The sequence below is a fragment of the Orycteropus afer genome, unplaced genomic scaffold (assembly GCF_000298275.1).
Source record: "Orycteropus afer afer isolate SDZICR_OR568_19922 unplaced genomic scaffold, OryAfe1.0 scaffold00027, whole genome shotgun sequence".
Taxonomy (NCBI): domain Eukaryota; kingdom Metazoa; phylum Chordata; class Mammalia; order Tubulidentata; family Orycteropodidae; genus Orycteropus; species Orycteropus afer.
The window spans coordinates 5,105,957-5,120,213 of NW_006921614.1; the positions used below are offsets into that span (position 1 = coordinate 5,105,957).

General features: G+C 40.9%; 1 protein-coding gene across 1 annotated transcript in view; it reads right to left on the minus strand.

Annotated features, from left to right (window-relative positions):
* Positions 1-8,472: 8,472 nt before the first annotated feature.
* The window catches only part of LY86 (lymphocyte antigen 86), a 158,066-nt gene continuing 152,281 nt past the window's right edge, over positions 8,473-14,257 (minus strand). Inside the window, exon 5 of the mRNA XM_007935343.1 lies at positions 8,473-8,556. Within this exon, the coding sequence (XP_007933534.1) occupies positions 8,473-8,556 (84 nt within the window). The remainder of the gene's footprint in view (positions 8,557-14,257) is intronic.

Consider the following 14,257-nt stretch of genomic DNA (forward strand, 5'->3'; position numbering starts at 1 on the left):
GCAGACTGGATAAAAAAAAAACATAACTCATTAATATGCTCTCTACAAGAGACACACCTCAGAGAGAAAGACAAAAATAGACTGAAAATCAAAGGTTGGAAAAAGATGTATGAAGCAAATGGCAGTCAATAAAGAACAGGAGTGGCAATATTAATTTCTGGTCAAATTGACTCTAAGACAAAAACCACCATAAGAGACAAGGAAGGACATTATATAATGATTAAAGGGTCAATTGAACAAGAGGACATAACCATAATAAATATCTATGCACCCAATGAAAGAGCCCCCAAATACATTAATCAAACTTTAACAGAATTGAAAAGACAAATAGATGACTCCACAGTCATAGTAGGAGACTTTAACACACCACTTTCAATGAAAGGTAGAACAACTGGAAAGAAACTCAACAAAGACACTAAACAATACAACCCTCCAAGTTGACCTTATAGACATGTACAGAGCACTTCACCCAACAACACCACATTATACATTCTTTTCCAGTGCACATGGGACATTCTCCATGATAGACCATATGTTATGCCATAAAGCAAGTCTTAATAAATTTAAAAACATTGAAATACTGCAAAACATCTTCTCAGATCACAATGCTATCAAATTAGAAATCAACAATAGGAAGATCAATGGAAAAAGAGTAAACACATGGAAACTGACCAACACCCTCCTTAAGAAAGATTGGGTAAGAGAAGAAATAAAAAATGAAATTCAAAAATTCCTTGAATCAAACAAGAAATAAAAATACAACATACCAAAATCTTTGGGACACAGCAAAAGCAGTGATCAAAGGCCAATTTATACCAATAAACGCACACATTAAAAAAGAAGAGAAAGCCAAAATCAACATCTTAAACCAACATCTCCAACAATTAGAAAAAGAGCAGCAAAAAAAGCCTACAGTTACCAAACAACAAAAACACAACCACTGCCATGGAGTCGGATGCAGCTCATAGTGAACTCTCCTTGGGTTTCTGAGGTGGTATCACTACAGAAGTAGTTTGCCTACCTTCCTTCTGAGGAGTGGTTGGTGGTTTTGAACCGCCAGCCTTCTGATTAGCAGTCAAATGTCTTAGGCACTACACCACCAGAGCTTCTCTACAGTCACCAGAAGAAAAGAAATAATAAAGATTCTAGCAGAAATCAATGAAACAGAAAATAGAAAGACAATAGAAAAAATCAACAGGACTAGAAGTTGGTTTTGTGAAAAGATTAATAAAACTGACAAACCATTGGCAAATTTAAAAAAGAAAAAGAGGGAGAGAATACAGATAACATGAAGAGGAAACGAATTGAGTGACATCACAGCAGAACCAGCTGAAATAAAAAGGATAATATCAGGATACTATGAAGAAATATACTCCAACAAATTTGAAAATCTAGAAGAAATGGACAGATTTTTAGAAACATATTGCTTACCTAAACTAACACAGACTGAGGTGGAAAAGTTGAACAGACCAATAGCAAAAGAAGAAATTGAACAAGTCATAAAAAAAATTATTAATCAAAAAAGTCCCGGCCAGGTGATATCATTGGAAAATTCTACCAAATCCTACTCAAACTATTCCAAAACATAGAAAAAGATGGAATCCTTCCAAATTCATTTTATGAAACAAGCATAACCTTGACACCAAAACCAGGCAAAAAATCACTGAAAAGGAAAACTATAGACTCATATTCCTCATGAATATAGATGCAAAATCTTCAACAAAATCCTATTTAACAGACTCCAATAACATGTCAAAAAAATAATACATTATGACCAAGTGGGGTTCATACCAGGTATGCAAGCATAGTTCAACATTAGAAAAGCAATCAACGCCATCCATCACAAATAAAACAAAGGAAAAGAACCACATGATCATATCAATTGATGAAGTAAACGCATTTGATAAAATCCAACACCCATTCTTGATCAAAACTCTCAGAAAAATAGGAATAGAAGGGACATTCCCCAACATAATAAAGGACATATATACAAAACCAACAGCCAACAATATTTTCAATGGAGAGAGACTGAAACCATTCCCCTTGAGAACAGGAACCAAACAAGGATACCATCTATCATCACTTCTATTCAACATTCAAGTTCTAGCCAGGGCAATAAAGAAAGAAAGGGAAACCAAAGGCATCCAAATTGGTAAGGAAGAAGTCAAATTATCCCTATTTGCTGATGATATGCTCCCATACATAGAAAACCCAAGAGACTCAGCAAAGATACTACTGGAATTAATTGAGAGATTTAGCACAGTGACAGGATACAAGATCAACATCCAAAAATCAGTTGGATGCCTCTACATCAGCAAAGAGATTGCTGAAAAAGAAACAAAGAAATCAATACCAATTACAAAGCATAGTGCCTAAGGCATTTGGCTGCTAACCAGAAGGCTGGCAGTTCAAACCCACCAGCCACTCCTCGGAAGGAAGGTTGGGCAACCTACTTCCACAATGATACTGCCTTGGAAACTCAAGGAGGGGTTGCTATGAGTTGGGTCCAACTCCACGGCAGTGGCTGTGTTTTTGCATTTGCCAAAAAAATAAAATAGTTGGGAATAAATCTCACCAAGGACACAAAAGACCTGTACAAAGAAAACTACAAAAGACTACCTCAAGAAATCATAAGAGATGTACATAAACAGAAGAACATACCATGCTCGTGGATAGGCAGATTGAACATTATGAAAATGTCAATTCTATCCACAGCAATCTATATATTCAAGGCAATCCCAATCCAGATCCCATCAACATTCTTTAAGGATATGGAAAAACCAATCACTAATTTTTTTGGGAAAGGAAAGAGACCTCAGATAAGCAAAATACTATTGATGAAGAAGAACAAAGTAGGAGGTCTCACACTCCTGGATCTCAAAATCTATTATACAGCCACAGTAGTCAAAACAGCCTGGTATTGGTAAATTAGTACAATGACAGACAGTTACCAGTGGAATAGAATTGAGAACCCAGAAATACATCCATCTACCTATGGTCAGCTGATCTTTGACAAAGGGATTTAATCCATTAAAGGAGGAAAAGATTCTCTAGGAAATGGTGCTAGTGAAACTGGATATTCATTTGCAGAAAAATGAAACAAGATCTGTACCTCACACCACACACGAAAATGAACTCCAGATGGATCAAAGACTTAAATGTGAAACCTAAAACTATAGTGTTCCTTCAGGAAAAAATTGGGGCAAATTTAGGCCCTCTTATATATGGCGTAAATAGACTATCAAGCATAGTCCCAAATGCACAAACAGCAGAAGATAAACTAGAACTTCTAAAAATTAAATTTTTATGTGCTTCCAAAGACTTCTCCAAAAGAGTCAAAAAAGAACCTACAGATTGGGGGAAAATATTCAGCAATGACATATCTGACAAGGGGCTTATCTCTAAAATTTATAGAAAACTCCAACACCTCAACACCAAAAAGACAATCTACCAATCTCTCCACATCCTTGCCAACATTTGTTATTTTGTCTTATTGAACTTTGCTATCAGTGCATGTGCAGAAGATATGAATAGACACTTCACCAAAGAGTATACTCAAGCAGCCAAGAAATACATGAAGAAATGTATTAGCCATTAGAGAGATGCAAATCAAAACAACAATGAGATACCATCTTGTCCCAGCACTGATAGCAAAGTTCAACAAGACAGAAGATAAATGCTGGTGAGGATGTGAAGAGATTGGGATTCTCATACATAGCTGATGGGACTGTAAAATAATACAACCACTGTGGAAAGCAGAATGGTGATTCCTTAAAAAGTTGGAAGTAGAAATATTATTTGATTCAGCAATTCCATTACTAGGTATATATCCTAAAGAAGTGAGAGCCAGGGCAAGAAAAGATTGAACACCTATGTTCATCACAGCACTATTTACAATAGCCAAAAGATGGAAACAACCTAGGTGCCCATCAACAGAAAAAGGGATAATGAAACTATGGTACATACACACAATGGAATACTATGCAACCCTAAAGAATCTACAAAAACACCTCATGACATGGAAGAACTTGGAGGACATTATGCTGAGTGAAATAAGTCAATCACAGAAGGAAATATTGTATTAGTCCGCTATTGTGAAAAGTCAAGGAAAGATTTATATATGGACGGAAACTTTCTTTGTTGGTTATCATGGGTGGGAGGGGAGGGGAGGAAAAATTGCTAGATAGATATAGACAAATATTGATTTGGGTGAAGGGAAGGGCAATGCATAAAATGTGAGTGATCATCACCATGGCATTGAGGAAAAGGAAGACATAGAGAGGTACATGGGAGATACGGACAACAAAGATGAACCCTTTTGCACATACAGTACTGCATTGTCAGTGATGGCAAATATTGATCTACAGGTGGGTAGATGGGTGGAGAGGCTGAAAGATCAGATATGTTTATATAGGGTGTAGTGTCCCCATGACCATGGGCACAAGATGTTTCTACAAGCGTATTTGCATGTTCTGAAAGAATGTCCAGGTGTATAGTAGAGCTGAGAAGGGACAAGTTGTGGAAGGAGCAAGTAGTTGGACCTGTGGGCTCAGGACCATGGTTCCAGTGGACATCAAGCTCAACTGACATAACATACTATACAAAAACATTGTTCCACATCCTACTTTGGTGAATAGTGACTGGGATATTGAAAGGTGGCAAGCAGCCATCTAGGTGTTATGATGATGGATCTCTCCTCTTCAAAAGCAAAGAAGAATGAAGAAAACCAAAAACACATGGAAACAATTAGTCCAAGGGACTGGTAGACCAGGCAATCTTCAGCCTACATGACCATGGGACCAGATGAATTAGATGGTGCCTAGCTACCACTGTCAATGATTTGGAGGGGGACCTTGTGTTGGATTCTTGGATAGAGTGGGAGAACAATGTAGAACAAAACTCAAAATTATATTTAAAAAAAAAAAAAAAAAAGGACCAGGCTTGCTGGTCTTATAAAGCCTGGTGAATCCCATTAGACTATGGCCCCTAGCTACCCTTCAGGTCTGGAATTGAACTCCTGTGGCTTCCAGCCAAATAAAAGCCGGCTTATGGGCTGAACATTATATCAGGTAGATACACTCCTTGGAGAGATCAATCATGGGAAAACAGAATGGCAGTGTATACACAGGGAGACTGCTCAGGGGGCATGAGTGAATGGGAGGGAAGGACACAGGGAAGAGGTAACTATGGGGAGGAAGTGGGAGGAGAGCAGTTACATTGTGGGAAATTGCAGTCAGCGTCATGAGATAAAGTATGTATGAACTGCTGTATGGAAAATGAAACTGCTTTGTAAACTTCCACTCAAATCACAATAAAAATAAAAAAAAAAATAGAATATTGAAGAATACAAGAATCATCGCAACATGGATGACTTTAGAGGAAATTATACTGAGTAAAATAAATCCATCACAGAAGGACAAATGAGGTCACTATTGTAAAAAGTTAAGGAAAGTTTATTCAGGGAAGGAAATTCATTTTGTTGGTTACTGGGGATGGAAGGGAAGGGTAGGGAAAATCTAAGACACGTTGATTTGGGTGAGGGGAGGAATTATATGGAAAGAGTCTGTGACCAACATGGTGACATTAGGAAATGAAATATACTGAAATGTACACAAAAGATATAGACAAAGAGGCAAATACCATTACATACACAATACTGTAGTATCACCAGCACCAAATACCAGGCTACAGACAGATGAGAAGAGCAGGAGGGGGTAGATGAACAGGAATATACACTTGACCAAGGATAGATTTGGCTGAAGATAATCTTACATATACACTTGTGCTACAAAATTAGCCACATACATTATAGAAGCAACAGAAGACAGGGTTGGAGTAACTTCTCAGAAACAACCAAATATCTTGTGAGAGAGAATCACCAGGCCTGTGGGTTCGGGACCATAGTCTCAGGGGATATCACACTCAATTGCTCAATTGTTCTACAGCCTAACTTGGTGAATAGTGACTGGGGTCTTAAAACTTTGGAGCAGGCATCTAAGATGCAACTATTGGTCCCTTCTCTGGAGCAAAGAAGAGTGAAGGAAATCAAAGCCATGGAATCCATTAGTCCAAAGATAAGATGGACCATGAAGACCTCAGCCTCCATGACCTGAGACCAGAATAACTAGATGGTGCCTGGCTACCAATGCCAACCACTTGGAACGGGATCAAACCTGGAGATCCTGTATAGAGTGGGAGGAAAAATGTGGAACAAAATTCAAAAACACAAAAATGGGCAGAATTACTGGTTGGATAAAGACTGGTGGAACCCCTGAGACTATGGCCCAGGTTACCCTTCAGGCCTAGAAATGGATTCACATGGATTGGCTCTCAGCCCAACAGTAGAAAGATCTATATACAGAGCACCTACCCCAGTTCGATGCACCCACCTACTCTAGGGAGATGCACCACTTAGATCAATCAGCCATGAGACACCAGAGGGATAGCACTCACATAGCAGAAAATCTGGACAGACAGGAATGCACAGATAAGAAGGGCACAGGGAGAGGGTGGTCACAAGGAGGAGAGAGGAGGAGAGTTATTTATGGTTGGGGATGGTAATTGGGGCTGTGAATTCAGATGTACATGAATTGTTGAATGTAAAACAAGTTTGCTATGCAAATTTGCACCCAAAGCACAATAAGAAAAAAAAAAAGTTGATGGTTCGAACCTACCCAGAAATACCTTGGAAAAAGACCTGGCAATCTGCTTCTAAAATGTCATAGTCTTGAAAACCCTATGTTGTTCTACTCTGCACAGATGGGCTCACTATAAATCAGCTTGATGACAGTGGGTTTGGCTTTTTTTTTTTTTTTCCTTGTTATTGTTACTTGACGTAGTCACAGTAATTGATAGCAATTTACATTTTTAAACAGAACTTTTTCCCTCTTCTGATCTCAAATATAGCCATATGTTTATGGGTTTAGAAGGACTACAAATGATAAAATCAACACACTCTCCTGATTCCAACCCTTTAGCAGGAATAAGAAGGCAGGCATTGAATCCAGAGCAACTGGAAAGAGGGGTAGGAAGAAGGCACAGGAGGGTAGAGGGTTTGCAATGCCCACCATGTGATTCTGCACAGCTTGGGGGAAAAGAGTAATGATGAAGGAAGAGGTAGGGCTGATGGAATGGTCCTGGGCACAGGACAGGCCATCTGCCCCTTACTGAGGGCTTTGAAGATGGTTTATTTCTACGTGAATGAAATGTGTCTACTGGTGGATGTGCAGCTTTCAGATATTTCAGGGAACTGTAAGCTTCATAAAGGCAAGGACTTTGGTTTGCACATAGTAGGTACTAGAAGTTGAGAAAGTGCCTGGTACATGAGTGTGCAGAAATATTTCACTTCATGAATGAATGAATGAGAGCTGTCATGTGCTGAGGTCAGGTATAATAATACTCTTGATGACGAAGGTGAATTGTGTGGTCTCCTGGTTTCATTTTAAGTGAGATTATGATGCTATTCTTTGTGATGGCTGATTTCACATGTCCACTTGGCTCAGCTATGGTGCCCAGTTGTTTGGTCAAATACTAGTCTTAGTGTTGCTATGAAGGTATTTTGTTGATGTGCTTCACATTTACAGTAAGTTGTCTCTTAGTAAAGGAGATTACCTTCAATGATGTGGGTGGGCCTGATGTAATCATTTGAGGGACTTATGAGCAAAAACTGAGGTTTCCAAAAAGAATTCTGTCTAAAGAATGTAACATAGACATTGTCCAGCTGTCACATGCATATGAGGTGATTGAAAATACCATGGCTTGGTCTTCAAAAATGATATCCTTAGTCTTCACATTAGTTGGAGTTCCAACCCTCTATCTGCCCTACAGATTTCAGAGTCTCCAGCCCCTATAATTGCATAAGTCAATTTCTTAAAATAAATGTCCCTCTCTTTACACACACACACACACACAAGACCACGACTAAAATACTATTCATGAGATTTCATAACTTCTTGGCCCTGGTGGTCCACGGGCTTGGTTTGATTCATGCCTATAGTAGGAATGGCTCCTTTTCCCAGACCACTCAGTTTTGCTTGGCCATCATCTCCTGGAATTTTTCAGGGCTGCCTGCATTGCCAGCACTAGGTGCTTGTGTCTGGAGGAAATTACACTTGTAATACAGTATTGTACTGACATTCTTTGAACAAAACCTCAATTATCAGTGGTGGACCAGCTTTCTTTATTCCCAGTGACTGTGGTGCAGGGCTCCTGAGAAGCTGAGAAGCAGGTGAGTTCTGTGAGGTTACCAATTAGAGAAGGATAAATGACCCTTGGCACTGCTTAGGGAGCAACATGAGGCTCATTAGACACCAATAATTTCAGGGGCTTAATTACATTTGTGGCATCTAGGGAGGATGAGTTTTGGGGCTTAGCCCAAGTTCTTTGGTAAACATTCTTCATAGAGCCTCTCTTTCTTGTTTTTCTGACAAAGTAGGCTCAGTTTGAGGAGTTTGGGATTTCCACAGGCCATCATTAGGAGCAAATGACAGTGGCATTGGCACAGGCCACAGTGGAGTGGTTTTCATTATACAGTTCCAGCAAGACCTCATATTCTCCCTGCCAGAGACAGAGGGGAAGCATTAGACATGTGATTAGTAGACAATCAACCATTGAATACATACATACATTGAGCATCTTCTATGTACAAGAGTCCCTAGGTGGCACAAAAAGTTAAGAGTTGGCTACTAGCTGAAAGGTTGGAGGTTCAAACCCAACCATAGGTATCTTGGGAATAAGTCCTGACAATCTGCTTCTGAAAGGTCACACCCTTGAAAACTCTGTAGAGCACAGTTATACTCTGACACACATGAGAATTGACTCTAAAACAACTTGTTTGATTTTTTTTTTGGTTCATGCACTAAAGTTCCTGGGTGATGAAATCTGGCTGCTAATTGAAAGGTTGAAAGTCTATCTTGAGGTACCTTGGAAGAAAGATCTGGCAATCTACTTTCAAAAAATCAGCCATTGAAAACTCTATGGAGCACAGTTCTACCCTGACACACATGGGGTCACCATGAGGTGGAGCTGACTCGACGGCAACTGGTAGTTTTCTGTGTGTTAGGCATTGTTGTAGACTCACGGTAGGAAATAGAACAAAGGAAAACAATCCTTGCTCTGTGGCGCTTATAGTCTAATTAGGAAAGGCAAATAACCACACATTTTCAAATATAATGGTGTAGAAATGATGATAATTGCTATGGAGAGAATCAAGCAAGTAGGGATGGACAGGGTGTGCAGGTTTAGCAGTTGGTGGGTGAGATTAGTACTGGTTTGCAATTTTAAGTAGGGAGGTCAAGGCAGGCCCTGCTGAAAAGGTGGCAATTGAGCAAAGATCTCAAGGAGGTGTGGGAATGGGGGATGGTGTTCCAGCAGAGAGAACTGCCCACCTTTGAGGAACAGCAAGGAGGGCTCACCCTGCAAGGAGTGAGAGGAGATGAGGTTGGAGATGTGAAGGGCAGCCATGCTTATGGGCCATGAAGAAGACTCAGGCCTTCCCTCTGAAGGGATGCGGCCCCTCAGAGAGTTGTCAGAGGTATGACTGGTGTGATGCACAAGTGAATGGGGTCCCTTTGGCTGCCATGTTGAAAAGACATGTTGATGAGAGGATGGGAGTAGCAAGACTAAGGAGGAGGTAATGGCTACAATCCAGATGGAAGGGGGTTGTGACAAATGGTTGGATTCTAGATAGATTTTGAAAGAAGAGCCAATATCATTGAGGAGATCCACATGAGTGAGGGAGAAACAAAGAAGATAACTATGACTCCAAGGACTTTGGCCTGAGTAACCGGAAGGATAAAGTATCATTTGCTGAGATGGAGAAGACCCTGGAGGAGCAAAATTCAGTGACAAAACACTGTATCAGAAAAGATTCTATACCCTTTCAGGGCTCGATTCTGGTAACAAGCAGTCCATAGTGACTGTGTAGTAGCTGTCCAGTGACTCTCTCTCTTTGTAGCTAGGGTTAAATCATGGAGAATAACCACAAAATATAAAAAATTGAGGAAAGCCCCTAAGCACTTAGTTGCATATGTTGTGTTCACTACTGAAACTCCAGGGCAATCCTCACTACAGGCCATGCAGGAGGTGTATGTGTTTGCTGACTCCCTGCTCTGGAGGCAAAAGGACTTTGCAGGTGATGGCAGGGGAGAGGTAAAAGAGGGCAGGGGGGTGGGAGGGTGAGGAAAGCACAAGGAAGTCTTGGCAAAACTTTGAGCTGCCTGTCACACAACAGAGGAAAGGGGTTTATTTTGTATGAAGCCAGAGGGTAAGAATAAATAAGACCACTGGATAGAAGTTGCCCTCGAGAGAGCTTTTGTCAGGAAAGAACAACTTTCTAGCAGTTAGCAGAGCTTTGGGAATGTGGATTCCCCAACACTGCAAACTGTATTCCAGAGATCCAGGCTCCTTTGGATGCTGTTTTGGGTGTGAGGATTGATTAGAATAACCCTAAGGCATCATTCAACTTGAAGATTCTGTAAATCTATAGGCTCTCATGAGTCTTATTGCTGATATTGAGTGACTATGATTTCATCAGAAGTGTTAAGACTTTAACCAAAACAGTAGAAAAAGTAGGGCATTAATTATGGGTAAAAGTAAACTCAAAGTTGTATTGATTCTGTGTTTAATAACAATAACAACAATAATAATAAACTAACTTTCTTTTAACTATTCATGGGCATTTAAGTAGATACCCTACACATTTGTTGAAAACCAAATGAATTTTTCTTCATTGCTTTATGAGCTTAGGAAAAGGCGTGGCATTTGAAGGAAGAAGGGTATAGATTGTGGATTAGAAGGTACACACACTCTGGTTTAAGAGGCAAGAATATTTAGGGAACTGGACCAGTCTGAAGACAGAGGGAGGCATGTGTAACAGGACAGGAGGGGCAGGATTAGATCAATGACAGCAGCTGTCTTTCTGTGGGAAGCAGAGAACAGAGTTTGCAAGTCAGGGATTGGTAGTTGCCCATGTGAGTTGGGGGCCCAAACAATCTCTAATTCTAATTCAGAAAACAGAAACCATAGAAAGATGCAGGACTCCAGGGAGGGTCTTCCACTCTGGGCCAGGGGACTGGGTTTGTTAAAGAGAAGAGGATTTTTAGAGACTGAAGACTGAGTGGTGAATGGAAATATTAATGGCCAAGCAGGGGCTGCTAGATCAGGGCCCAGCTCTGGGGGTTGGGTGGAGGAGAGGACAAAGGGGAAGTCTTTTAAACTAAACTTGGCAGTGTCTCTGTCCCATATTAGGAAAGCCAAGTCTCTGTGTGCTGGCTGGCTGATGGCCAGGGAGGTCTGGGTTTCTGCAGCTGGTGTGCAGCCAACATGGGGCACCCACACTGGAACTAAGGCCACTAGCTGCCTTGCTGCATATGTGATGTGCCCCATCTGTGTTGTATCCCTTGGCAGGTCTGTCCCAGTAGGCTGGGGGGTGTGGCACGTAAGCACTTGGCAAGTTTCTGCTTTACTGGCCAAGGCCTCAGGATGGGACACTGGGAGAATCAAACATAGAAGTCCTGTAGATCCTTCAACCACACAGGCCTAGAGTCAGGAGTCAGAGTGCTCTGCCCTCACCCTGGGAAATGTCCCCTTGAGTATCGTTGGTTAAAAACCACCAGTGTTGTACTTTCCCAAAATGTCTTAGGGGATTCCAATAAAGCTTTTTTTTTTTCCATAGTTCTGGTAAATTTTCTTTCAAAAGGATGCTATGACTTTAAGAAGTTATTTCCTGCTCTATTTCATAGCAATTGCTAATAACCATTGTTTAAGCCATTGATGCAAAATGAAAATCAATTGTTTGCAAATTTTAAGTCAATCTATAGTGAGCAGGGGAGAACCAGTCCCTGACAGTTTGTGGCAGTGAGTGGTAACTTGCATATGCAGCTGGGAGCCATGTTGTTGTTGTTGTTGTTGTTTGCCATTGAGTTGGCCCCGAGGCAGTATCACTACGGAAGTAGGAATGCCCAACCTTCCTTCCGAGGAGTGGCTGGTGGGTTTGAACCACCAGCCTTCTGGTTAGCAGTCAAGTGCCTTAGCCACTATGCTACCAGAGCTCCTACCACTAGTATTTCAGACACAGCAGGGTCACCAATGGGGACAGGTTTCAGTGGAGCTTCCAGACTAAGAGCAGGAAGAAAGGCCTGGTGATCTACTTGTAAAAATTAGCCACAGAAAATGTTATAGATTACAAAAAAATATTGTCCAATACAGTCCTGGCAGATGAGCCCCCTAGATTGGAAGGTTTTACACAAAAGCCACAATGGACTATTTCATGAACCAACAATCCTGAAAATGATGCAGGACCAGGAACAACTCATCCTGTTGTGCACGAGGTTACCATGAGTCAGACTACTTGGTAACACACAGCATCAGCGTGTGGGGGTGGCTAGGGAGGAAGGAGTCAGAAGGAAAATAAGGAAAGAGAAAGAATTTGATTAAAAAAAAAATGATTTTGGGAGAACTTTAGCTCACATCTTATATGTTAGAAGTGATCAAAACCAGAAACCACTGCCATGCAGTCAATTCCGACTCATAATGACCCCATTGGGTTACCAAGGCTGAGAATCTTTATGGAAGCAGACTGCCTCATCTTTCTTCCCCAGAGCAGCAGAACCACCAATCTTCTGGTTAGCAGTCAAATGCCCTAGGCACTATGTTACCAGATCTTGTTTTTTAGAAGTAAAGGGATTCTGAATTTCCTTCCTCACAAAATATTCATATGCTAATAGGCTTAGAGAGGAAAACTCTAGAGAAGAATCCCAGAGGGGGAAGGGTGGAAAGGGCCAGCCTCATGAGAGTTTGAAGCAATCTAGAGAGGTGACACTCTAGATGTAGGAACCAAGAGGCTGGGACAGAAAGAAAACCTACAAGAGCACAGAAATTATGTTAAAGAGGTTGTTTATAGAGAAGGAGACCACTGTCTAGAGTTATATACAGGTTTTGGAAGACTCAAAGGGTGAGACTAAAAACAAAACTATTATACTTTTAAAAAGTTCTGGTGGTGCTGTGGTTAAAGCATCGGGCTGCTAAGCAAAAGGTCGGCAGTTCAAACCCACCAGCCACTCCACAGGAGAAAGATGTGGCAGTCTGCTTCCGTGAAGATTTATAGCCTTGGAAGCCCTGTGGGGCACTTCTACTCTGTCCTGTAGAGTCTCTGTAAGTTGGAATTTACTTGATGGCAGTGGGTTATTACATTTTTGTGATTCTTTTAATACTGTTCCCTAATATTCTCTCAGGAGTATCATATTGAAACTTTCTTGCTTATGTTACTGCTACTTGAATTCAGCCATTTAGTAAAGTCACGTTAGTTCGAACAAAAGGAATTGCTGGAAAATTTTACTCTTAGCTGTGAACCAGCCTGTGAACTCTTGGGATGTGGGCATTTGACTACTATTTGTGAGTCCCCATGGATAGTGCAAGGGCTGTAACTCAGAGGACATTTATGCCATCGTGGTTTGTGTATCCTCCTTTCTCTGCTCTGCTAGCCTTTCTGAAGCATTGTTAAAGCACCATGTGGCTTCTTCCCCCGCTTCCCCAGCAGCTCCAGCCATATGGCCTTCCTGAGGACACCGCCATCCTCCTGGACAAGCAATCTGGCCTTACTCTTAGTAGGAGATTTCTACTCAGAGGACCCCAAAGATTCTCCCAAAGGTCCAATGAGACATAAATAGTTAAAAACCAAAATGTCAGAACCAGAATGTCAAACATTTTTTTTTAAACTTTTATTATGGTGAAAACATACACAACAAGACATTCACCAGCATAACTTCTATGTTTACAGCTCAGGGACGCTGATGATATTTTTCAGGCCACCATTATTGTTTTCCTTTCCTAAAATATTCTACTACAATTAGCATAAACTCAATTCCCTACTAACAAACTTCTCCTTTTCCCCTCCCTCCTACTCCTGGTAACCACTAATAATAATAATATAATATATATATAAATATATATATGTATGTATATACATATGACTCTGGTGGTACAGTGCCTAAGGCCCCAGCTAAGGCTGGTTGGTGGTTTTGAACCTCTAACCTTCTGGCTAGCAGTCAAATGCCTCAGACACTGTGTCACCAGAGCTCCATACACACATACATATACATATGCATATATATATATACATATGCATATTTTAGATATGTTGTTGTTGTTGTTGTTTTGCCGTTGAGTCGGCCCCAACTCATAGTGACCCCTCCTTGGGTTTCCAAGGCAGTATCACTACGGAAGTAGGATTGCCCAACCTTCCTTCCGAGGAGTGGCT